Here is a 26,667-nt window from a genome sequence, read left to right as displayed (position 1 = left end):
CGGATTTATTTTATAGGAATAGAACAGTTTATAAGCAGATTCATTTATTAAGGAACCAGTTATAATTGACTTGAAAATACCTGAAAGATTGCACATTTTTTAAAATGCTCTTATTGATTACAATTTTCAACCTTTAGTTTTGGAAGAGGAAATGAGCCATTTTTGTATAGTTAACATATCAACACCTATATTCATCATCTGTGATAATGGGGAAAAATGGGTCTTTACATTCTTGGTTTTGGTTTCTTTTGTTTGTATAATGGAGAGTGAGACAGAGACAGAGAGAATTGTGAACTTGATGGTCTCCAGTCAAATCTATAACTATGATATGACTCTGGTGACATTGAGAGATTTGGAAGCCAGAGTGGAACTAGAATGAGACCAGAGAAAGTGAGGATAAAAGTAGAAAGTGATGGTGGAACTGGTAATATTCATTTTGAAGAATTTTTCATAAAATGTGTTTTATGTTTGATTAAAAGCTACTAAATGCAACTTGGTACTATACTGTAGCACAAAAAAAAATAGTTCACCTGTTAGACAGCATTGGTTCAAATAACTATGACTTCTGTATGTGTTCTTATTAACTTTCCCCTCAACTCCAAATTGTATCAGTATGCAACAGATAAGGAAATTGAGAAAGTGATTCAATGCCAACGTTATAAATCAAGGTAAATAGTGTGTTCTATATTAAGTGTAGGCCATTTTCAATCACTAACTTAACAGAATTTCCTTCACATTTAATTAAGTACTTAAGAATTCCCTTGTTTTTACTCTTACCTTCCAAAATACTACTAAAATATGTTTAATAGATGTTTCAGAATTACACGTAAAACCAAAGGTTTAACTTCTAAAGAATTTTTGGATGTTTATTTTTGTTGTCATTGTTGTTTGTATGTTTTTTGGTTTTTGTTTTTGCCTTAAGTTAACTCTCTATAAATCTTTCCTAATTTAAATCAGGCCCAACAAACCTGAGTTCTGAAAAGTGAATGCCCCACATTTCCTAAGGGAATAGCATTTGTCTGTTTCCAAGGAAGACACATGAAGCTTATGACTCATGAATCCCCTCCCTGGTGACGTGTGACCCCACCTTGTCCAGTTGGCCGGCTGGAGGAATGCAGGAGCACAGGGAGTGTGGGAATTTGGGCCTGGAAATGTACTGTTCTTAGCATGAGTTCTAGCCCTGCCTCTAATCAACCTGTGTGCTCTTCAGCAAGTTACCACAGATGCTTACTCATGGGTAAAACGGGGGGTGATAATGGTCCTAGGGTGAGGATTAAGTAAAACCAGTCTCTTGATCTGAGGCCAAGCACCTGGTCAGCACCCTGTAGTAGACACTGCTATTATCTGCTGGCTGTTGAAGGCGAATAGCTACAAAGTAATCCCTCTACCAGCCAGTGAACTCTTTTCAGAATGCCTCAAAGTTATCCTGAGCTTTGTCATTTGGTCCTAAAGAAACTGGAGCTAGTGGGTATTTCCCAAATTCTTCAAAAATCTTCTCTCTTTTAGATCAAAAAACAGTTGTATTTCTTGTGTTCTTTCTGAATCGTACCGAGTTTTCACATTTCTTTTACCATTTGATTGTTACTCTGTGTGATCATAGCCACCTTCACTCACCTTTTACCCTCCACAGCCTATGTTGAATAATTAAAAGCTGAAAGGTGTAAAATGCCATCCTGAGCCTATGTTACACAGCTAAGTTCAGATGATGTATTTGTGCTCTCTTGCTCATTTGAGGTCTTTCTCATTCTTCCTTCTCTGGATTTCTTTCATTTACTGTATCTGTCTTATTCTTCCTCTCAGTGTTGTTTTGCATAAATTCCATAGCTCAATCTTAGGCAGATAATGGAATGCCCTCATTACATGGTCAAGTGCATGGCCCTGAGTAAGAGAGAGCCTCTGCCTGTCCTTTTCTTCCTTTTCTGGCCTGCAAATCCCCAGTGATCCAGCGATGTTTTCCAGTGCTCTTCTCTGTAGTAATTAATATATAGGAATTAAATCCCAGTGGCTGAGACAGAGATATAGGTAGGGCACCTCTGACACATGTCTTTTCTGCTTTCACAATCAGCTCTGTTTCCAGAAACTGCAATTTGTAAGAATTCCAAAGTAGACGTGGGCTGTCCGGGAGCGCTGGGGGTAAAAGCCTGAGTGCTGTAGAGTCGGGCAGGTCCAGGATGCGGTCCAGGCCCCCTACTCCCACGTGACCTTGGGCAAGCGCCCAACTTCCTGTACCTTACACGCTTGTGACAAGTAGATCACAAATCTAGGTAAAGGCCTTGGCACAGTGAGTGGCACAAAGTAAGCGCATCGTAACATGAATGTCCACAGCCTCTCTCTCCTCTTCACCACCATCACCTGTCACCACCAATTCCCCAGCTGACACATCAACCTCATGCTTTGTGTACATGTAAAAATAAAACATCTAGAAAAGTAATCACTTGGGAGTGTAAATTACTACAGATGCTTACTCATGGATAAAATGGGGGTGATAACAGGCTTAGGGTGAGGATTAAGTAAAACCAGCCTCTTGGAGGGCAATGGGGCAGTATCTACCAAAATTTTAAATGTGCCCTTTGACCCCACATGACCTCTTCTAGGAATCTGTTCTGAAGAAATACCTGCACATGGAGTTTGCGGCATCATAATAGTGAATAGGTGGAATGGCAGAGGTTGGACTCGCCAGGAAACAGCTTCAGAGTGAAGATTTGAGTGCGGGGAGTTTGTTATTGAAGCCCACAGGGAGTCCTACAGGGCGTGAAGGAAGTAGGACTGGGCAGAGGAACGGAAACTTCAGCCAGTCCCACAGGGGCTGCTGGGGGTGGGCATGGCCTTGGCCTTGGCCTTGGCCTGGGCCTGGGCATGTCTCAGGCTGAAGGCAGTTCCCAGAGAGGGGTTCCGCCAGCAGGATGAGCCTCCAGCACTTCGGTGGGAGGATGGAGTGCCTGGGTCCTGAGGGGGGTGTAGGTGGCACACTGTCCATGCTGTGGCATGCTGTGCAGCTCATTGTTCAGGGAGCAGTCTAATCTCCAGACGCTGCATGTAGGTCGTGTGATCACGTTGATGTGATGGGAGAGAAGCAGTCAGATGCATGCCTTCACGTATGCACGTAGTAAAGGGCTGGGACACACACCCAAATGTTGACAGTGGTTGCCTCTAGGGGAGGAAACAACAGTTGGGGGAGAGAAGGAGGTGGGGCTCGTCCACATTTTACTCTGTACACCTGCCTATAGCCAACCCCGACCTGCCTGTCATGCGACTGAACCATCTTCAGAGTGGGTCCTCTGGAATCATGTGTTTCTTTGAAAAGCAAAGTATATTCATGTATTACTAGTATCAAAAAATTAAATTTGAGTAATACAGAAAATGAAAACAGAGTCCGTTTTCATGTGTCTAACCAATCCTCACTCTAACTTCTCATAAGCTTACTGTAAGATTGGTGTGTATTCACAGTAGAATTGTGCCTTTCTATAAGGGTGAAAGTTCTAAAACAGAACTTCTGCACAGTATAATTATATAGAATCACTAAAGGGTAAACAATTAATACATTTTTTCCACCTCCAAGCTACCTTCTGCTTTCTAAAGCTTGACTCAAAATAAATCCATCATTCACCTTCTGCACATAAACTATCCGCTAATTGTTCATCTCACCAGTTTTCTATGTATGACCTCTTTTCCACAATAGTCTAAGAAAAGATGTCACCTTTCAAGAGTGTTATATAGCAAGAAAAAAGTGGATTTGATCTCCGTTTTCCATTTGACGATACCATAAGCCACATCATCTGTTCTCTCCTGGCTCCCATCCCACACATACAATCAGTTACGAAATCCTGCTGACTTTTTTCTCCTTGGTATTTCTCAGCTCTGTCCCCTCTCCTGTTCCGATTGTGCCTGTCCCAATGCAAGCCCTCATCAGTTCCCCATCAGCATGATTGTCACAGCTTCCACTATTGACCCCCTGTAATCCATTCTCCACACAGCATCCAGAATGAGTCTTCAAAACTCAATGTCATTTCCTCACCCCACACTGCAAATCCTGTAGGATCGTCGTAACTTTTAGCATGAAGCCCATAGGCTGGTCATCTTCTGAACACACCCACCACCCGTCTCCTTCTGTTTCTCTAGGTATTTCTTTCACTCAGAGATTCTTTCCTTTTACGGACGGTATCCTGCTATTTTATTCTCGTAATCTTTTAAAACGCTGTTCTCTCTGCCCAGAACACACCCACACTACCCCTTCCATAGCCTGGCTCAGGTCGCTCCCTTGGAAAGCCTTTTATGAGCCAACTCTGGCTTCAGTGTCCCTCGTGGGGTCCGCCGCACACTGTGGACACCCCCGTCATAGCCCTCATCGTAACTAGAGTGCAAGCCGGCTTGGGGGACGGACCAGCCTTACTCACTTAGCATAAGAACTTTGCAGTTCTTCCTGGTATGTTTGGTATAATAAATATAAATGAATTCATTGAAAATGTTAAGTCAGTGAGCTATTAAGAAATTTAGACATATCGTCTAAATGCTGTCCTTTCTACTTATATTTGATTTTAGTTAACATTGACATGCATTAGATGTTTTTTGTGTTTATTTTTCTTGGTGTGACAATATTCAGTTTTAAGCAAAAATAGAGCTATTTCCCTTTATCTACTAATAAACAGTAAAAGAATGAGGGGGGAAATTGCCCTGTGGGCATGGGAATGTCATCAGTAAGTGTGACTGAGGTCAGTGTGCCATCAAGAATTTTGAGAGGTAATGATCTATCAAAATTATTACCCAGGTGGTCTTATAAATGATGCTTTTTTTTTATTTTTATTTTTTAGGAACTATCCCTTCGACATAGTGACATTGCTAAACCTTGTTCTATTCAAAGCCTCTGACACCAACAGAGAGACCTATGAAATCTCCATGCAGCTCATGCAGGCACGTACCACTTACTGATATAGAAACTTTCATCCTTGGGCACAGAAAATAGAAATGAGTGTTGATCCCTGGGTTGGTGTCTACTGATATGCATTTATTTTCTGCATTTCACTGTAAACACAGGAGCTGATGCTCTCCCTTGAATATGACTATATTAAAATATGTGTTCATTAGTATGGTTACTTTGAGCCTTTATTAAATAGTAGTGTTCCTGAGAGAGCCAGCCAATGTTTTTCTCATTGTTTCTTACTTTCCTACCTCTTTATAGATCCTGGAAGCAAAGCTTTTTGTTTACTCAAAGAAAGTAGCTGAGCAAAGACCTGGCAGTATTCTCTATGGAACCCACGGCCCGTTGCCACCCCTCTACAGCGTGTCACTAGCCCTCTTGTCGTGTGAACTGGCCAGAATGTACCCTGAGCTTACTCTCCCACTCTTCTCAGGTACTATGCAACAGTCAGTGATGACACATGTGATCATTTCTCTTCTAATTAATCTTGCTTTTTACATTCTAGTGTCATTTTAGAGTCCTAATTATTGATGTTCAATTTGTAGACCAAAATTGCTGTGGGCTAAGTGCAGTTACATATAAAAGTAAATTCTAGAATATTTTTAAATGTAAAAAAATGTGTTTATCTAGAACATTGTAAGTATAAATAAACATAGGACAGATGGAGAGGTGCTTAGATTAATCATGTTTCTACATACATTATCTATGTAAAATTTCCCGAAGAAATTCAGTATGGGTGGTATAATTTCTAATACACATAACTGCTGCAAGTTGTTTGTGGGTGATGACCGTGATCGTGTTTTGTAGCTTTTATGTTGCCACTTATATAATTTGTTGAGAGCCTGATATTTGGCACATCTTTGCAAGTGATCTTTATGAATAATTTTTGTGAAAATCCATTTTTTAAAGAACTACAATTGCCGATGTCTTGCCTTAGTTCACATAGTACCTTGCAGAGGGGCTGACTCTGTTCCCTTGAATTCACCTCCTTTTCCATCTACATCACCACTGCCTTAGTCCAGATCCTCATCAGTCCCCCACCCCTCCTCTGACACCCCGACTGCCATCCACCGCCATGCAAAACCAAATATGTGCAGCATTTCAATTTAAACGTCTGCCCAGATGCCCTAAAAATAATAACAGCTTCCATCTACTGAGTGGCTAACGTGTGCCAGGCTCCATGCCAAGCACTTTATATACATTTCACTTATCATTTCATCTTCTGGCCCCATGAGTAGAGGTTAGAAGTGTGGCTCTGGAGTTAGGCAGCCTGGGTACCTGGCGGGGCCTGCTATACACTAGCTGTTGGATCACCCGCAAGTCACGGAGTCTCTAAACTCTGTTGCCTTATCTGCAGTCATAACTACCTCATAGGGTGTGAGGATGAAAATGAGCTAATAAATATCAAGCAATTAGCCCAGTCCGGGCATGGGACTGTCACCACCACCACCACCACCACCACCACCACCACCACCACCATAATCATCATTCCTATTTTACAGATGAGAAGGTGAGGCTTAGATACGTTCAGTAATTTGCTCAAGATCATATAGGAAGAAAGCCTCCAAATCAGAATTAAATCTAGGTGTCTTTATCCAAAGCCAGTACTATAAAATTGGAACTCCTTCATCCATAAGACTCCTCCTTTTCCAAACTTTCTTTACACCCAAGAATTCTCTACTGCAGTCTCACATAATCTTTTACCAGCATGCCAGCCCGTTTTGTAAATCCTTGCTTCTGTCCACCCTGTTCTGCTGGAAACACAGATGCTAACTGATACTCTCCCTTGAGTATGACTGTATTAAAATAGTGTTCATTAGTACAGTTTCTTTGAACCTTTATTAAACGGAAATGCTTCTGAGAGAGACAGCCAATGTTTTTCTGCTGGAAATGGCCCTTCTCCCCTTCTCCCTAACTCCCAATCTTCCCTAAGATCTAATTTAAAATTTCCTTCCACTGTGAAAACCTCTCCATCTGTCTGAGACAGAGTTATCAGAGGTAGTCACGTCCTTGCATCGTGCCTGAAATGGTGGGGGAACTCAAGAGAAACCATTTTTGATAAATTAATTCTCTTCTTAGAAAACTAAAATTTATTTCTATTCACTTCAACCAAGAGTTGAGTGCCACCTCTGTGCCAGGCTCTGTGCTTGGGTCCTCGGAATACAGCAGTGGATGAAACAGTCTTTCCCATCAAAGGTTCATAGTCTAGTAATAAAGAAAGACGTGTGATTGTATGTTATGATGCAATACAGGAAGTGCAATTTTAAAAAGCACATCCTATGTATGAGATGGAAGATGAAGGAGTGATCAATTATTGGGCCATGGATGTCAGGAAAGACTTCCCAGAGTTGATGTCTGTGCCACAGTTTGAAAGAAGAGTAGCAATTTGCCAAGCAGATGAGTAGCTGACATTGGCAAGTAGGTAGGCATTACAGACCAAGGGAATAACTTATGCGTTGGCCAGAGGCATGAAATAGCAGGCTGCTCGTGAGAGATTACGTGCTGGTCACTTCGGCTAATATAGGACATGCAGGGACGGGGACGTCATGGACAGACAGGCTGCTGGCAGGAGTCCGATCCTGGATGGCCTTGTATGGTTCCCCAAGAAGTTAGTAGACCAGTGGGCTCTGTGTCTGCCTTGGAACCCCACGGAACCCTGTGAATGGGGGGGGGCGGGGGTTGGCACCCTAGCAGCTGCTGTGACTGTGAAAGACGCTGATCTGTTTCAAACAAGAAGAGCGAGGGGACTGGATCAGAGGTGTAGGGCCAGGCAGGAAGTGGGAGCTCAGCTTGGGAGACCGGGTAGGCATGTGCTGGACATCCCACATATAGACAGACCGGGGTCAAGGGAAGGCTGGCACTGGCGACTCGTGGAAGAATAGAAGCGCTTTGAACCAAGGGAACAGGTGAGGTCATGACGGGAGACAGCACAGAATGAGAGGGAGAGCTGGACACCCAGCTTCTGAGGACTGGCCAAGAAGGAGCAAGGGCAGCGAGGGCGCGGAGGCACGTGCAGAGACAAAGGACGCCTGGACCGTGCGTTCATGGGAACCTGGAGAAAAAGGACTTAGGAGGGTGCAAGCTGTCCATAGTCTCGAATGGAGGAGAGAGATCCCAGCAGACAAGGACTAATGTTACCCTCTGGCTTTCACAATTCACTGGTAACTGGCAGTAGTTTCCATGGAGACGTGACAACAGAAGCCAGACTCAGCGGTTTGGCTGAGAAAGAAGGAAAGAGAGAGAGGCTGGGGCTGCAGGAGGGTACAGGCGGAGGACAAGCGAATGTGATTTAAGCAAGTTTATCAGCTGAGAGAGAGAAGCTGGTAAAGGGGAGAGAGGAAATAAACAAACAGTACAGCAAGTTTAACAAGAAAGGGAGCTCATATAATAAGTTGCAAGCAGGTTCGACCTAAGTTTTCTTCACGAATTAACCTTTAGGCTATTTTGATTTATGAGGAATGGCTTTGTTAAATAATGTAAAAAATATAAGGAAGTTATAACAGATCCCTAACTCTTGTTTTCACTGCCATAAAGTGCCCCGAATCTTTGTAATCGGAAGTGCTTTTCCTCCACCCAACTCCCAAAGCACACTGTGTGTGCCTCTCTGTGTCACTTGTCACTTCCTCCCTTGCCCCAGAGTCATCTGTGGACATGACTTGTCTCCGAGCATCCTGCCCAGGCCCAGGGACCAAGGCTTCCATCCCTGCTCTCTCCGCGGAGACTAGACAGGGCTTCACACCTAGAAGAGACCCGGTGTGTTGGAATACATGACTGTTCTGATGTTATAAGGATCTGAACACGTGTCATCAAAGTCCATAATATCGGTCATTACATCCATAAAGTTTAGAAATTTTCTTTTTAATTTATTTTTTAAATTTATTGGGGTGACAATTGTTAGCAAAATTACATAGATTTCAGGTATACAATTCTGTATTACATCATCTATAAATCCCATTGTGTGTTCACCACCCAGAGTCAGTTCTCCTTCCATCACCATATATTTGATCCCCCTTACCCTCATCTCCCACCCCCCACCCTAAGCGAAACCTGACAGCTTAACACTGCCTAATTACTGTGGCATGGCATTAAATACACTCTGTTCTCCAAAATGAAAAGTTGTAATTGTAGTTCTAGGAAGAGGGCCAAGTCAGTTAAAGCTGCGGTGCCAGGGGTCTGGTGGGCTTCCTGGCATCCGTGTGTGTTGTTCGCAGCCTGAGGTCCCTGCATGAGAGCCGTCCACACTGGCTGGTCACAGGAGCACCTGACCAAGCTTCTGCCTTTCCCTGGGGTGAGAGAGTGTGTTTGCCAGGGCTGGCAGCATATACATAAAGCTGTGCTTTTATTTCTGTAGAAAGGTGTTCAGATTATAAAATTCAAGTGCTGCCGGTGGTGAAAATGCTATCAAGAAAGTCATGGTGAAATGACTGGGCAGGACACACAGTTTCGCCGCCCCCCTGCCCCCATTCACTTATAAACAAAGTGCAGTGTTGAAAGCGCACCTTCCACATGTTTGGCAACCTTCAAGTGGACACCACGAGTGTGGGTCCACGCACTCGGCTGGTGTCCCCAGAGGCTAACAGCACACTTTTTAACAGCCAATTGTGCATGGAAGATGCTCTGTAAAATATCAGCATAGTGGAAAGACAATAGTCATTGCTACAGTGGCCCTAACCACTGTTTAGAAGAGCCTGTGGGATGACGGGCACTGTCTCAAGCATATTCTGTACATGATGGTTCCATTACCCAGTGCGGGGCCCTAGCAGCCCTGTCGGACAGAACAGGAAACTGAGGCACCGAGAGGTTAAATAACCCACCCAGAGTGTCATGCAGCTAGTATGGGCAAGGACTGCATCTAATCACATGCCCTCCAATCCCAAATCCCTTGCTTTGTCCACTCTGATGTGCCTCTTCCTGCAGCAGTGGATTTGAACTCAGGAGCCCCGCCTCCCCTGCTCTCACCAAGCACGTGCTTTCCCCACTGTGCTCTCACTGTCCTCCAAGCACCAGAAGTGGCAGGCTTCAGCATAAGCCTCGGTTTTAGGATTCTGCTGCAGCTGAATATGCTTTGGAAGCTGAGGGCCCTGTGTGACCTGTCAGTGGTGTTGATGTTTAGTTTATTTCGATGCAGTAACACGTGGCTCTTGGTCACTGCCCTTCTCTTTAGAGGTGAGCCAGCGGTTCCCCACGACGCACCCCAATGGGCGTCAGGTCATGCTCACCTACCTGCTGCCCTGGCTGCACAACATCGAGCTGCTGGACAGCAGGCTCCTCGTCCCAGGCTCCAGCCCCTGCAGCCCAGAGGACGATGGCAAGGACCGAGCAGGAGAAGCCACCGCCTCCCAGGGCCTGAGAGGGAATGGCTGGGGCTCCCCGGAAGCTACGTCCCTGGTCCTCAATAACCTCATGTACATGACGGCCAAGGTACATCCTCCATAGCATGATGCTTTGTCCCAGAATGCCCTGCGGTCATCAAACCCCAGGCTGCAGAGTGGCATTTATCATTAAAAACCCCATGAGTAGGGCCTGGATGGTAGTGATAGCTGCATGACAGTGGGAATGTCCTTCATGCCACCCAACTGTACACTTCAAAATGGTGAAGGCGGTAAACTTTGTTACGTGCGTTTTACCACGGTTTCAAAAATAAGAAGAAGCAGCTTACCGTTTTTTATCACATGAATAAGTACCATGCATTTTAAATTACTGAAAGTGGCACCTCTCAGACAAATGGCCATGTTTCCCCCTTCTTATGACTTTGAGTTGGCCATGACCCTTAAAATGACTCTCAATCAAACATTTTGCATCCTTGCGTTTCCCCACGTACCTCCGAGCCAGTTTTGTTCTTGGTTGTTGCAGTACGGGGATGAGGTCCCTGGACCAGAGATGGAAAACGCCTGGAACGCACTAGCCAACAACGAGAAATGGAGCAACAACCTGAGGGTCACCTTGCAGTTCCTGATCAGCCTGTGTGGAGTCAGCAGTGACACACTGCTCTTGCCTTATGTAAGTGTTCCCCGGGCTCTCGGTAGCCATCATTCCTGTGGGTGGCTCCATCTGCAATCTGCAGGTCAGAATGTGCTCTGCGCCAGGTAAAACAGAGACATCAAATGCCAGTCACACTCATCTCCCGTGAGCTTATCCAGGTGTTATGAAAAAGGTCCCTTCTGCCCCCTGAGAAGCAGGCTACAATGTCCTAGTGACACCTGCCATCCATTTGCCAAGCCTTTGCCCACAGAAGCCTATGGCTTAAGGGGTGGGTATTTTTCTAACAGTTACCAAAGCTGCCTTCTATAAACATTAGCCCCGCTATGTAAGATGCCCGATACTTACTGTTTGTAGTTAAGTATGACATGATCAACAGAAACGACAGCTTTTTTAAAACCCCGAGTCACTTGGCATTGGTGTGAGGCGGCTTCCAGAGACATTCTCTGCCTGCTGCTTGGACCTCCATTGTCCTCACTGCAGTCTCCCTGCCTCAGGTGGGAGTAGGAGGCCCCAGTAATGCACAGCTCTACTCCAGAGTCCTTTTTAAAATGCAAAACCATCCAAACTGCACAAATTCATTTATTTCTAGGGGAAAAAAGAATAGCAGAGGACAGGATTCCTCTTTAAATCAAAATAGCTAGCAGGTTTTTTCCCCATGGTTTGTATAAATAAAATTCTTCTCAAGACCTTAGATGGCAAGTTTTCAGCTTTTAGATAGAATTGGTGAGCCCCAAAAGTAACTCTTGTAAATGCCACTATTAGGAAAGGTGAGGCCTCTGATACACAGTCCCATCAGACATGAATGTGGGGAAGGTGAATTTAACCCGACACTGGGATTGTCACTGGCATGCCAAAGGTGGGCAACCAGGGTGATAACTCGGGGGGACGAGCCCTCGGAGTGAGTGGGTTCCCATCTTTGCAGCCAGCTGGCTCACACTCTTATGAACGAGGTTCTAGAGAACATCCCTCTGTTGCTTTTCTTTTCAGATTAAAAAGGTGACGATATACTTGTGCCGTAATAACACCATCCAAACCATGGAAGAGCTGCTCTTCGAGCTGCAGCAGACGGAGCCCGTGAACCCCATCGTCCAGCACTGCGACAACCCGCCCTTCTACCGCTTCACAGCCAGCAGCAAGGCTTCGGCCGTAGCCTCTGGTAGGACCAGGCTCCTGGGCAGCAGCTCGTCCTGGGTCTCTGGGTGGCCCTCTGTGTGGGGCACTGTAAGGATATGAGTATGTGTTACCACTTCTTATTCTGGCATATGCATTCATTGAAGAGATGGTTTGATGTGTGACAACATTGATGGACAGAAACAGACTTATAGACACAGAGAACAAACTGATGGTCACCAGGTGGGAGGGGGTTGGAGGGATGGGTGAGAAAGGTGAAGGGATTAAGAAGTGCAAATTGGCAGTTACAAAATATTCATGGACATGTAAAGTACAGCTTGGAGAATATAGTCAATAACATTATAATAACTATGTAATGTCAAATAGAGGCAAGACTTATTAGGATATCACTTGGTAAGTTATATAAATGTCTAATCATTGTGCTGTACACCTGAAACTAATATAATATTGAATGTCAACTATAACTGAAAAGTAATTTTTAAAAAAACAGAGATGGCTTAAGACTAGCTGAGATTCTTAAGGGCATTGTCAGCTGAATGCAGTGATACTGTGAGGCTGACTGGCGGTTGGGGGCCTACTGCTCAGATGCCCAGAGCTTTATACTTGAGGCCGATCCCAGGCAGGACGCTGCAGTCACTTAGGAATCTCATGTCCAGACCCTCTTTCTTGTATCGATGGGATTCCCTTGGCAAAAGTTCTCCCAGGGTTGACTAAAATTCTCCACAGCTGTATTATCACCTTCAATAAATTGGCCTGTCAGCATCTTTTCATGAAATACATAGCATCCTCCTCAAATTCCTTGAAGATAGCTTCGCATCGGTTCGTCTACCGTTGGGACTGTCTGCAAATCTCTCTCCTCTCCTACTCTCCCACGCCCTGTGTGTGCCCCACATCCTGCTCCCGGAGCAGCGTTCCTACAGACAAGCAGTAGCCTAAGGGTCAGAAGCTCTACAAACTTGGACTTGCTTCACTCACATTAGTTCAATACCGCCTGGACCCAGAAATGCTAAGGCAGCCAACGGCAGCAGGACTGGCCACTGTAAATAAGCTCATTACGTGGCCAGGAAGAAGGGGTTTCAGGAATGTGGTAGCCTCGGTTTATAGGAGAGTTCCGGAGGTTGGTCTGCCCATAACAATGTCTGGGATTCTCCCGTTTCGGGGTGGGGGCGTGGGCTTTGTTTAGAATGTCTGAGATTGTTCAGAAGATAGCAGGCGTCCTTCAAACATGAGATTTTACAGGCAACCCTTTCCTGGAATTACTTGAGACTCGAGCTTGACCCCTCAGCATGCATTTTTTCCTAAGTGTCTTCCTTCCGATCCCATCCACAGGAACCACCTCCAGCAGCAACACGGTGGTTGCCGGTCAGGACAGTTTCCCAGACACCGAGGAGGGCAAGCTTTTGAAAGAATCCGATGAGAGGTTGGTGCACAAATCAGCTTAATAGCCAGTTGAACTTTCAGCAATAGTCTGTACAAAGGCAGCAATAAACGTGTGTGGGTTTCATAAATTTCACACACACACAGAGACACACACGCACACAAATCCTTCTTTGTTCTTAGAAACACAGGTTGACTTTCTGACTCTGCTCTGTAGATACGATTTCTTCCTGAGCAAAGCGAGAGAAGACAAAGATGAAAAGTTAGGGTGTTGTTCTGATGGCTGCACCCTACTTTCTAGGGCTGAACAAAAACCACTAGTTGTCCTGCTACTGGGCACAGACCATCTGGAATTGCATTTCCATGTGAAATTTTCAAACCTTAGTGTTAAATAATTTCCGAGAGACAGAGTAATTGTCTTGAGGTGAGTTCCATGAAACTTCATCATTCTTATTTCACCTCTGTCACGTCTGAGTTAACCAAGAACAGTCTTTCTCGGCTCAGGTAAGTCTCAATCCCCTTCTCATTAGCTCTTTGTGGTAATATTTCTCTTGCCCGTGTCTCTGCCTTTACATTGCCAGGACCTACTCAGAAGTAAGTAAGATCTGGATCACTGTTTCCTGCAGTTGAGCGTGGCAAGCAGACACAAACCAAAAGAGATCAACAGGACTGGGAATCCAAACATAAAAATTAGCATGCTTGCCGTGGTGTTGAAACACCTTAGGCTGAGCTTTTGCTAGTGAAAAGGCACAGGGAGCCCTTTTGTTCAAGAAATTAGCTACCAGGATGACATACTCACAAATTCGTATTGGAGGAAATGCAATGGGATAAATAATGAAAATAATTCCCTTAACCCCAAATGCCCTCAGACGCCTCATGGCTGTCCTCGTGCCTGTGCCTGAGCCATGGCAGCAGCTGCAGGTGGGAGATTACCTGACACAGGGCTGCCTGCCTCTAGAGTTGTGAGGGCTCACTCTCTCCTTCAGCCGTCTGTACATGCCTCAGCACAGTCACTGCTGGGGGGCTGCCCTACCTTGAAGCAGACGTTCATCCATCAGCTTTCCTTCGCACTAAAAGCCCAAACCCAGCTGAGTTGTTGACCTTGCCCTTCATAGTTCTCTAAGGCCTTTCTTTCTTTCTCAGAAATGAATAAAGGTTATCGTACTCCATAAGTCAGTGACAGTACAAGATTGCTAATTAACATGTTATATTTTAGTCTATATTTGCTAGTACCTGCTTTGGAAAACTACCTCATGGTTTTTTTAAAAAATCCTATATTTCTCTAAAGATAGATCTATCTTTCTGGCTGGAATGAACATTGTTTATAATTTGTTGTCTAGTATGAATGTTTCATCTTAATTTTATTTTTGGTGGGAAGATGCTGCATTTCTACATATTAACATCTCACTGCAGAGGTCCCTTTAAGACTGGAGTTTGGAGTGTCCTGCCTAAGTGTTTAGAGATGGCCTCTATGATGAAGAGCCAGCTCTCTATAATATTGAGACCAGAGAGCATCTTTAAGAGAGGCTTTCTTGTTTAGCTCTTGATTTTCTCTTCTGACACCACCTCTCTATTGGCCATTGGACAGCCTAATGCAGGCATTTACCCATATTTTTTGTACACATTTGTACATGCATTCTTTCACACTGACTGTATCTATAGATTGATTGGTCATATACACACGTGATCATACACATGTGAATATTCTATCCCAAAGGACTCCACTGTTCCATCGATGCTACTCTCCACCTACACGTTTCTCTAATAGAGTCTCTCTGGTCCACGGGAGTGGACTGCGCCCTCAGCCTAGGATACCTTTTTTCTCTTCAATCTACTTATCACTTTCCTTCTTTGTAGACCTGGACATGGTGGTTGGTAGGTACTTGTACACATGCTGATCTCAGCCACTAGATTTTAACTCTTGGGAAGCAGAGACCATGTATCTCTTATACATATATCTATCCTTAACCTACTGTGCTGCACATAGTGGGAATATTTTTAATGTTTATTCGGTATGTGCATGAAAATTGGAGAAACATCACAGGTCCAGGGGTAGATAAGCTGTTGACATCACCCAGTCCCCTTTCTCCCTCCCTCTTCCTAACTCCATGACAGAGACAGTTATTTACTCCGTTCTACAGAGATAATAATGGTCAGAATACTGACGGGGCTGCTGAGTTACTGTCACGTGTTGATACTGGTCTCCAGAATACATTATTGGACTCCAGGGGGCACCATGGAGTTGTGAGGAACAGCAGCCCAGCTGCCATGTTCATTATGACTAGGTTAATGATTCTTTGATGTCATTGAGGAATAGTCAATAATTCCATTCCTCCTGGCAAAAAAAAAAAAAAAGTTCACATAGGACCATTAAAACAAGGGTAAAAGAATAAGAGCCAAGCTAAGCGGAGAGTGAGATAGTTGTATCAAAAGTTCTGACTAAGGAAAACTGCTAAAACTTAATATTAACATAACTTTGAGTTTCTTAGTAGCCAAAGTGAAAAAGAAAAATATAGGGAATTTTATAACAGTGCATCAAAACAAACAAACAAAAATGATTCATCGGAAGCTACTAACAGAATGAACCTCTAAACTCTAAGAAGGATTTTTCACATAGTTTTTTTTTCAATTAAACAGCAAAGTGAACACATCTTTTTATTAAAATAGCAGTTTATAGCAGTTTGTAAAATATACAGAAATACACTCCATAAGTATTTTCAACACATCAACATTTAATACAAGCCTAGTTTACAAATTTGTAGTTCCATGAGAGGGTTTTTCATAGGAACTAAAAGCCATAAACTTAAAACTATGGAAGTTTCCAGTGATCTGTCTGGAGAGAGGGAGATAAGGATCAGTAACCTACAGACATTGCCTAAATCTTATTTTGAGCTAAATCAGCAAGATAAAACTTAGGAAAACATTTTGTCCTTCTGATTTTTCTCTTACCAGAGCTATTTTCATGATGTATTTCTTAAGTCATATATCTTTCATGTTAAAGACTATTCGATCTACTTAATCCCTGAAATTCCTCTAGGGCCCAGGCCCAAAATCATCTTCTCTACCCCAGGAAAGCAAAGGGAAAGGACGGATTTGACTCTTGGAAGACGTTTTTACTTTTTCCTTGCTGCATATACACTGCACTGTGGTTTCCATCTTCCCCAGAAAAAGGAGGACAGTCTGGAAGGGGCTCGCTCCTCCCCTGCATCTTGGCCTCATGAACACTCCCTAACAGTCCTTTAGATCCATCTCCAAAAGGAAAAGAGAAGAATTGCCACCCATTCTATAATTCTTCCTGCCTAGACCCTCCAGAGCACGACTGTACAAATGACGTACGTGGCGATTCTGGAGCAGCTAGGAGTCTGTGTCCTGAGCAAATGTCCAATGTGCGATTCTTAAGTCACCCTGGTTTTGTTCCTTGCTGAATGAGGCCTTGGCTGCATATGCTGCTGATAACTTCACCTTTGTCAGCACGAGCATGATCAGAGAGCTTCTTCAGAAGGTAATAGGTTTGTCACTTTTTCAATTTCATAAGTGCCAGTCTGATTTAGACGGCTACGTGGCCTGATTTGTGTGAAACTCAGCGGACATCTTCTAGTTTCTGTTGTATGGATTCACAAAGTAATAGCCCAACAGATATGACAAGGAAGAATATTTGACGTACAGAGTTACTGGGGAAAAGATGGCTGTGTCAGGAGGGGGGAAAGATGCTTCAAATATCTAAGTGAATAAAAGTGAAGTCATTATAGACTCCCTAGAGTCAACACATTTCCGTATTTAGCAAACCCAATCTCGGATGCGTGTTCTGAGGTTACACACCTGGGAGGAGGCAGGCGCCTTAATGCACACCCAGTCCTGAGACATCTCTTTCTCCATGCACCGGGAGGGCTGCCAGAGCCCTGTGTTTGCCCTCTGGGCAAATCGAGCATTGATCTGTAGTCTGTGAGCACACAGGTAGCAGTGCAGGGGCACACCCCTACCTTGGCTTGAATTTTCCAGAATTTTCTGCATAGCCTTCGTTCTTTGCTTTGGCTGAATATATAGATAAAAACCTGCTTCATATCATTTTATATAAAATAAAGGTAGACATAACATTTCATCCCCACTTCCCCTCAGCTACACCCTTGCCCTACCTTATAGGTCTTTGGATGATACTCAAATGCTATTGATTTGAAAGTCTTTGGTGCCCTGCGGAGAAGTGTTCTAAAAAGCCAAGGTGGAAGTACAATAATTAATACCTTAGAGGTGGGTGGTTTCTCGCAGTGTGGGAAACATCCTCACGTCATTTCTTTTGATTTCCACACCCAACAAAATAAATGGTGAAGTATTATTCTTCCTTTGAGGCAAGTGTAGAAACAAGGTCCCCAAGGAGTAAAGGACTTGGCCGAGGTCACCGAGCTAGCGAGTGAGAGCTCATTCATGAGACCCCGGGTCCCGCCTTGTCTCTGTACTGCCACCCTCCTCTGGTTGGCACTGGACGCGTTGTTTAACTTCATTTGGCCTGTTTCCTCATTCATGAAGTAATAATGCTTATCTCAGAGATGAGTGCCTGAGAGCAAATGAGTGATGTGCGTGAAGTTACTATGCTTGTACTTTTTTTTTTTTTTTTTTTGGTTACTTCTAAGCCACAAGATAGGACAGACAGAAAGACCTCCTCTGTTGATATTACAAACAGCTAGTTAACCTTTTCCTAAAGACACTTCGATCATTTTAAGGGAAACTTTAAAGCCAGTGAAAAGTCCAAGATTTGTTATGAACCTATTTCTGTGTATTTCCAGTTCTTTCTACTTCTACTTGTTCAATCATTCAGCAATTATCCAGGCTACCATGTGAATAAGGATTTATATTATTCAGTATCATCTCCATTTTCTTTGCAAACAAATGTTATAGTTTTCTAGGTCAATTCCAATATTAGCCTTACAATGTTTATTGTTTAAAGGTTTGAAACTGTGCTATGAGCAAGAGAGACCTCTGACTCTCCCGAGGGAAAAAGAAACGTTTGGAGCACAGTTTTCACAGTATTCCTTTTTGAAAAGAATCATCAGAGCTAGCTGCCAAAAACTCAACCACTAAATAGTAGTGTGTGTTTATGAGAAATAGCACATTCACACACACTCCGTATTTCATGATGTTTGTTCTTGTATTTGAAGGTTTAGTAACATCATCAGAGCCCACACTCGCCTGGAGTCAAGATACAGCAATAGCTCTGGAGGGTCGTATGATGAGGATAAAAGTAAGTACCACGAGGCTGTGGGGTTTCAGGCGGAAGGCAGATGGTTAGAGAAGGCATATGGGTATTTTGATTATTCTTAGCCTAATTACTAAAAAGGGGCCCGTAAATATTAGGTAACCATTTAACCCAACTATGCAGAGGAGCACAGAGTCAGCATCGTAAAAACAAGAAGCCGAGCAGTAGACAAACCAAGCTTATAAAAATTCATGCTACTACCGAAACCTGTATTTGTACATTGTTGGCATTTGTTCCCCAATGATGCAGGTGGGGAAAGGCTAGTAAGAAATTGTCCCATTAGAAAACAAATGATGCAGTTTTTCTTGGAAGTGGTGTTAACCTTTAAGCTTAGAGAATCAGTTCCCCCAGGACAGAGTCTGTTTTTACACTAAATCTCTCAATAGCATAGTCTCAGTAACCAAGTGAAAACTTTGCTGAAATGGGAGATATCATTTTCACAGAAATTCCTTTGTTCCTCGGGAAGTTGACAAAAACCAAAAAGGTCAAGGCATTCATCGATGTTAAGTCCTGGGCAACATGTGTAAAAACTGAGCAGGCAAAGGGTATTACTTGATCACAAGTCACAGAAACTCTAGAATCAACACTCCCAGTGACATTTAGGTATGCTAAGGAAATCAGTAAACTAACTGGTGGAATTTGTCTATTTGGGTGTCTGTTTGGGTAAATGTGATATTTCGTGAGTTAGGTCCATTTTGTAAGTCAGTCAGTGCCTAGGGCCTTTGTAGCCATTGTTTTGTTTTTGTGGGAATTGTGCAGAGTGGGACCAGAGCTAAGTAGTCCTAGTGACACCACAATTCAGCTTCCCTTACTTTGCCTCTTACTGCATAGATAGGAAATTCTCCACCATTCAAAATACCAATCGGAGGACTGGCTAAAATCCATGTATAATTACCAAACTCTAACTTAGGTTACGTGTCAGCGATGTCCCTATAAAACTTGTTTCTAGAACCATTGGTATAAGGTAAAACAAAGCTGTTTGCATTTTCCCTCCCCTCTGGGCCCCATCAGGGGTTTGTGCCATGCAAACACTGAACAGGAATCTGGGAGCACAGGCCAGGGGTTCCAAATGGGACCGGATTTTACAGAGGACAGTGGTCCTGAGAAATGGAGGCATTGGGTCAACAAAAGTCTGCTTACTTTGTAATATTTTGTAACCCAAAATTTGAGGACAAAAAAATTGAATCATGAAAACGTTAAGCAGTCAAATCCTGACTCCCCCGCCCCAGAATGTGGCAGGCCTGGGATGACAAAACAACACACCCTGACTGTGGATTGTACGTTAGGAATATTGTTGGCCTGAGCCAGTTGATTCATTTCAAGCATATCTTCTGGGTACAGGACGTAGAATTTGGTAGAAACACTATAATAAATAAAATATAAATCGTTTTCAAAACATATCATCAGAACCCTCTGGTAGTAAAAACTCACATTCCTCATATTAAAATAGTAAAATTTGAAGGATAATTGGAACAAAGGATAATTGGAACAAAATGAGTTAATTAATTCAGATTGCTAACTTTATAGACAAACCAAAAACATCATAGAAGTATTTATAAAGAGGGAAAAAAACGATTGTGAATTCAGATAGGAAATAAAAAGTCTAATATTATCATTATGGCCTCTATTTTACCTAGAAATGCTTATTTATTTGTTGTTCCAGTATAAACAATACTGTAATGGGAAAATTTGGAGTATGCAATTGGAATCCAATTGAGTCATGTGTCAGTAATATCTTTACATGACTGCTGTTATTGACCAGAAAAAATAGAGTTCATAGCATTTATTTTGGGTACTGAGAGCTAAATTACTCATTATAAGAGAAACATGAAATCAAACTACTCAAATAGATCTCATCACAGAAAGTCTGTAAAATATATACTAAGATCCTTCTCTGGGTGTTCAAATCAGAGAACTTGACTGTCCTGGAGGAAGCAGCAGGTCTAATCGGCCCCACACCCTCAGGACTTTGGTAACTGGGTCCTCCCTGATGTATTTTTGGTTCCAGCTACACAATGATGGAATATACCATGCCACAAGAAACGCATAGTTCAGGCTCAGTTCCAAAACCTTATGGCCAGGCATCTGGTACATGGTAAGGGCTGTGATTTCCTCCCAGGATTCCTGAGGGCACCTGGAGAGGTGGGAAGGGTAAGAAGGGGTCAGGAGAGACCTACCTGGTGCTTCGTGGTCTAGGTTTATCCATAAGGAAGGACTGTGTGCAGCCTCTTAAGTATGTTTTCTATGTTAAAAAAAACTATAGCACTTTGAGTAAAATGGACGAACAAACTGATTTAGTCCTAGTCTGTAAAGTAGCTTCTAACCAATATTATGTAAGGTTTGTTTTTTTTTTCAGAACTGTTAGAAAATATCTGCATTATTTTCCAAGGCCAAGGTTAGATACTCATATGGGGTATCTAACCCCATAATGACGATACAGCTAGTTAAGCTGGATTGAAGCTGAATCACGAGGCTTTCGACCTAACTATAGAAAACCAGTTTTAGGTCAATTTAATCTTTCTCAGAACATTTTTATTTATTGCATCTATATCTGAGAGCATCACTGAAACAGAGACTAGTCTATCCTTTCCTAACAGAAATATCACAAGTTTGGGTCCATTCATTCTTCAGTATTCTCCATTTTTGCTCCACTTTCAGAGTGTATTGTAGAGTAGCCAAGTCCTTACAAGTGCATTTTGCAGCTGCCTTATCCTGGACAGTCATTCAAGAAGTTAACTTGCTGAAGGTGAGAGTTCTATAGGTAATTAACTGAGAGGACTGAGATGAGTGACTGTTACACCTGCTTTAAATTTTTTCCGGGCTAAAGTTGTTCCAAGCTTCCTGACTTAGAATCGCAAGGCTCCCGTTGTGCATTTGTCAGAGTATGAAAAAGCCAGCAGTCACTTTCTGCAGAGAATGCTCACCTCCCTGCCAGCCCCCTGGCTCCCTTCCCAGGAGGTGTGGGCTGTGCTTGGTCCCAGTGCCCATCTCTGATCGGAGCCTCGGTTGTCTCAGTCACACTTGTCACCTCCCCCTCTGGCAGCGCTGCTAACTGTTCAGGCCAGTGCTCTACTTTGGATCAGCAGCAGCAAACCTGTCACTGCCTTTTGAAAGTGCCACTGAGAAAAACCAATACACTAAAACCTATCCCAGGATTAAGCCAGCTTGTCTGAGGCCACATCCCTGGGACATCTCATGTGGCCTTGAGTGGACCTGCTGGTCTTGAATGCCCCTGGGCTGTATGGAGAGCGTTACGAGAAGTGACGCCATGAAAATTGTTGCTGTGTTTACGTTACAGATATTATTGAGGAAGTTCATTACTAAAATATATTCCGAGCCCCTACTACATGGCAGATATTGTTGTAGGTACTGGGGCAACGTCGGTGAACAGAACAGAGTCGTCGGGGCTCTCCTGGAGCTTATGTTAGAGCTGCAGGGGTGGGTGGGTGAGGGGGGGGTCAGTGCTGATGACGTAATCTGTGCCTGGAGGAAAACTAACACAGGCTGAGGGGACAGAGAGTGACTGTGCAGGCGTGGATGTCGGTGGAGTGGCCACCCAGCTCCTCTGTGACCGGGTGCTACTTGGGCAGAAATGTGCCCAAAGTAAAGGAATGGGCCACACGAGCCTGCAGCCACAGGGAAGGGTACATGCGAAGGTCCTGAGGCGGCCGTGGCATGGCGTGGTCACAGGATGACCAGGGTGGAGTGAGCAAGGGGACAGCAGTTGGAGACAAGCCGAGAGAGGAGCGGGAGGGAGGGAGATGTAAGGCCTGAAAGGCCGTGGTATAGAGTTTGGATTTTATTTTGAGTGTGAAGGGGCGCCACTGGAGAGTGTTAAGCAGAGAAAGACACATGAATGAACTTCTGTCTTCAGAGCAGAAAGAACTGCTCTGGTTAGTTACACCAAATTAAAATAAAATACAGGTTCTGGCTGTCTGTGGGAAATAGACTGCAAAGGATACGAGTGGACGCTGGGGGACAGTAAGTAGGCTGTTCGGCTAACCCGTTGGGGGGCAGTGCCTTAGACCGGGGTCTTCTGATGGAGATGGTGGGAAGTGTTCCTATTCGGGACACGTTTTGATGGTAGAGCTCTTGCATATGTGATGGTGGCAAGTCACATAACCTGTTTCCCCTCTGTGAAATAGGGGTAATAGGTACCTATTATTGGACTATTAACATGTAGACCCGTGTAGAAACACGTAAACCCGTGCCTGGCATAACTCTCCGTGTTAGTTCTAATGCCATTATTGTTACCATCATGACTGTCACCATCTTCATCATCATGATTATGAGCAGGATGTGAGCTGTGAGAGATCAGGGCTCCTGACCTGGGCACATTGGAGATTTGGAATTGCACTTGACTGAGATGGGGAGACCAGAGTAAGAAGAGCAAGTTGGCATGGTGATGGGAACTCATGTGTTTTAATGTTTTTCTTCTCATGTATCTGTTTTCGAACACTCTGTAATGAATAACTATAAATTAAACATCCAAAAATAAAGTGATGAAAGAAACCTAATCAAGTAATTCTAACCCACTTGATCATATAATTCACACTCACCAAATTGAATGCTTAGAAAGTTGTTTTTACAAGCATGAAGTTGTAAGACTCTTTCTAAAAACACCACGCAGGGAAAACATAATTCTCTCCCTGAAAATAAAGCCCGCTGTCTTTCTCACCCTGCAGATGACCCCGTTTCTCCCTACACGGGCTGGCTGTTGACTATCACAGAGACCAAGCAGCCGCAGCCCTTACCGATGCCTTCCACGGGGGGATGCTGGGCCCCCCTGGTTGACTACCTCCCAGAGACCATCACCCCTCGGGGGCCACTCCACAGGTGAGCAGCATGTGCAGGGAAATGACCACTTCGCTTGGAATGGACTTTTCCTTCTGTAAGAAGAGGGGAGCCTAGTCCAGGTCCCATCACATGAAATGACCTTTGAAATCAGAGGGACCATGCATGACTTGAATTGCAGCTCTCAGTATATAGACAGAGTTTGGTCAAATATTAACCTTTGTGCAGAGCTGCCTTGTAACCCTTTGAATTTTTCTTTGACGTCACCTTGATATGGTCATGATTCTGTCATGCTTTTTAGATTGTAAGCAACTTGAAGGCAGGACCCTTGTCGTCTATTTCTCCTCATCCCTCAGCTCTTGTTGCCTAGTGATGAGTAGGCTCTCTCATGTGATCAGTCCACTGCTGTTGGTTCCTCTGGAGCCCTGTGCAATGTCAGAAGTTAACTCCACTTCCCTGGGATAAGGGTCTCACATAAGTCTTCAGCCAAGCTTCAGAATTGTATTGAATTGGGACCTAATGATCTATAAATGTGTTTCTGTCCTCTGTAGAAGTCGCATTAATGCCATTATTTCATTGATTAGGTGCAATATTGCTGTGATTTTTATGACTGAGATGGTTGTGGATCACAGTGTAAGAGAAGACTGGGCCCTCCATCTGCCATTGTTACTCCATGCCGTCTTCTTAGGTAAGACTGGGTCTCAGAGCACTTGGAGCCGGCAGGGTCACAACCTGCAGAGGTATCCGGGAGCCTTCCTGTCACATCAACATCTGCTTCCTCATTTCTAGATATTTAGTCTCCTCCCTTTCTCACTGCCTTTTTGTGCCATCAGGCATGGATTCCAATTGTCCTGTTACTACCGTATAGAGAAAATGGCACCTCGCTCGTGATATCTATGAAGAAATCCAAAACAAATTGGGCCTCTTCAGGGTCTTTGGCTGGATGTGATAAATTTAAAGCCATTAAGATATGATCAGTGCATAGAGAGAAAGAATATAGAGCACACCGGACACACACTGAGATTTTAAAACACCCAAGTCGTAGAGTAAAAGTGGGAAGGGGACGCCAGCCAGGGGGTGTGGTTACGGAGAGATGACTAAAATCAGAATCCTTCAGTAAGAGGGGGTCCAGGGGAGAAAGCCTCTCAGGAAGGAGGAATGCGACCGTGTCAGAGAGGTGCAGCGCAGTCCGTCTATGAGCGTTTTATGAGAACGTTTGATTTAAGGAATAAAACATTTTCTTTTCCCTAAGCATAACTTCTTTCTGTTGGTAACACAAACACTAACAAGGAAAACTAAACATTCTTTAAGTATGTTCCCTCCACTCCCTCTGGGTGGTGTGGAATCTTTACTATCTCTGGAATCTAAGCGAGCTTGAGTTTTGTTTATACGAAGAATTTCCATGTCTTGTTCCAGGTTTGGACCATTACCGGCCTGAAGTCTTTGAACACAGCAAAAAGTTGCTTCTTCACCTCTTAATTGCCCTCTCCTGCAACAGCAACTTCCAGGCCATCGCCTCTGTGCTCCTGCAGACTCGCGAGATGGGGGAAGCTAAGACTCTAACCGTCCAGCCAGCTTATCAACCCGAGTATCTCTACACAGGTAACAGGAAGGTGTGGCTGAGAACCTGAGTCAGGTCACTGGTGTGGAGATAACTCAAGGTGTCGATGGACCCCAAGTTACCTTGTCTAGTGCTCTTACCCTTCATCTTTCCAAGTAATAAAATAGCCCGGTAAAATAGACACCATTTCACCTGCCGTTAACAGGCCTCTCAAAATCATTACTGAATATTTTCAAATATATTTTCCTTATTATTATGTTGCTGCTCTCATTAAATGTTGGCACACGGTGTCCATTGGACAAGAGAATCAGTCTAGAACCCTGCAAGGATGAGAAGCAGAAAACAGTGGCCCTCTCCATCGCCTTGAGAGCAGGGCATTGCCGAGGTGCCCAAGGTGTCACTTGTGTTCCTTCTAGTTTCCCTGAGGAAGTTTCACTTTATTAAAGACTGACTTTTCTGGAAGGCACTAATGAGTGGAAGTATATAAAAAACCACTGCTCCTTAGAAAGAGAGCAGAAACATTAGCTGAGTCAAAGAAATCACTCAGCTGTGTCCAGCCATTCATAAAGACTTTCCCCAAAGGGTCGATCGTGGTGCTCTCGTACAGCCAGAACATTTTAAATATCTTAAAATGGTGATGAGCAACGGCGATCCAGGGCTCCCTTTTTTACCTAATTATTTTGTACATTCTGCTGGCACTGGGTATGGTGTGGCATTTCACGTCCCCACGTACCTTCTTCATAAACTTAGAGAGGATGTGCCTTTTATTCATCAGCTGTGCTCAGCACTGGCCCTCCTCTGAGAGGTGTGAGCATGAGTCTTTGGAAAACAAATATGACCTCTTCATTAGTGAATATTTGCAAATATATTTCCATATCATTTTTGTCTTTATTTTGAACCACATTATACTTATTGAATAGAATCCATCAGTAGCCTTTCAGAGACACACAACTCTCTTTTCCATAGATGCTTCATTTGCAGATTCCCAAGTTCTAGCTCTTCTCACTCCCCAGGACAAGAATGTTTTCCTTTAAGCACATGACCTTAGGCTAAAAAACTACAAGGTCTGTTACGTTGTGTATCTTTGAGTGCATCAGTTTTGCATTCACGTACCACTGATGTGGCATAAAAGGATAGTGGCAAAACACACTATCTTTAGGCAAAACAAACAGTGGATGGCTGGAATGCTTGACTCTGTAGCACACTTGAAATAGGTAGGTGTACAAAAGGCTTGGGACGTGTCTCCTTTTCATAAACATTTCTGTGATATTTATTGGACATAGCATTTCAACTAGAGTTATTTTCAAATCTACACTAAAACCTGTGACAGAAATCACTGTCTTTATCTTGTCATAATAGGAAACTGAGGTAAAGAGAAGGCCTATAAACTCCCTGAGATTACACAATACATGGCAGAGATGATATCAGACCTAGAGCTTCTTCTAATTCAATACACCTGTCAGACACATCAGACTATGAATTTTTTATGATTTTTAAGTAAGAAGGAAAGGGACAGTCATGTGTACACATTTTCAAACCCACAACACACCTAGAGATGTCAAATGTTAACCAAATATGTAGTGGGGTAAAAACAGTATTTGCTTATATCATATTTCTTTGACTAACATGAAATATGGTTTGTTAAAATAATTAATATAT

At 43.6% G+C, this 26,667-nt stretch overlaps 1 protein-coding gene across 8 annotated transcripts in view; it reads left to right on the top strand.

Moving 5' to 3' along the window:
* Nucleotides 1-26,667, top strand: part of FRY (FRY microtubule binding protein) — a 433,975-nt gene that overhangs the window by 333,189 nt on the left and 74,119 nt on the right. For all 8 annotated transcript variants that reach the window (XR_012495619.2, XM_074330087.2, XM_019749603.3 and 5 more), the window contains 10 exons: nucleotides 4,809-4,908; nucleotides 5,177-5,348; nucleotides 10,080-10,336; nucleotides 10,769-10,915; nucleotides 11,885-12,053; nucleotides 13,358-13,448; nucleotides 18,556-18,638; nucleotides 23,339-23,489; nucleotides 24,032-24,135; nucleotides 24,864-25,049. Coding sequence is in view for 7 of the 8 variants with exons in the window: in XM_074330087.2 (XP_074186188.1) it covers nucleotides 4,809-4,908; nucleotides 5,177-5,348; nucleotides 10,080-10,336; nucleotides 10,769-10,915; nucleotides 11,885-12,053; nucleotides 13,358-13,448; nucleotides 18,556-18,638; nucleotides 23,339-23,489; nucleotides 24,032-24,135; nucleotides 24,864-25,049 (1,460 nt within the window). In the remaining variant the exon portion in view is untranslated. The remainder of the gene's footprint in view (nucleotides 1-4,808; nucleotides 4,909-5,176; nucleotides 5,349-10,079; nucleotides 10,337-10,768; nucleotides 10,916-11,884; nucleotides 12,054-13,357; nucleotides 13,449-18,555; nucleotides 18,639-23,338; nucleotides 23,490-24,031; nucleotides 24,136-24,863; nucleotides 25,050-26,667) is intronic.

The sequence above is a fragment of the Rhinolophus sinicus genome, chromosome 16 (genome assembly GCF_057876585.1).
Source record: "Rhinolophus sinicus isolate RSI-liver-muscle chromosome 16, RSI-T2T, whole genome shotgun sequence".
NCBI lineage: Eukaryota > Metazoa > Chordata > Mammalia > Chiroptera > Rhinolophidae > Rhinolophus > Rhinolophus sinicus.
The sequence above is the reverse complement of the archived record's forward strand: the minus strand, read 5'-3'. Positions and strand labels throughout refer to the sequence as shown.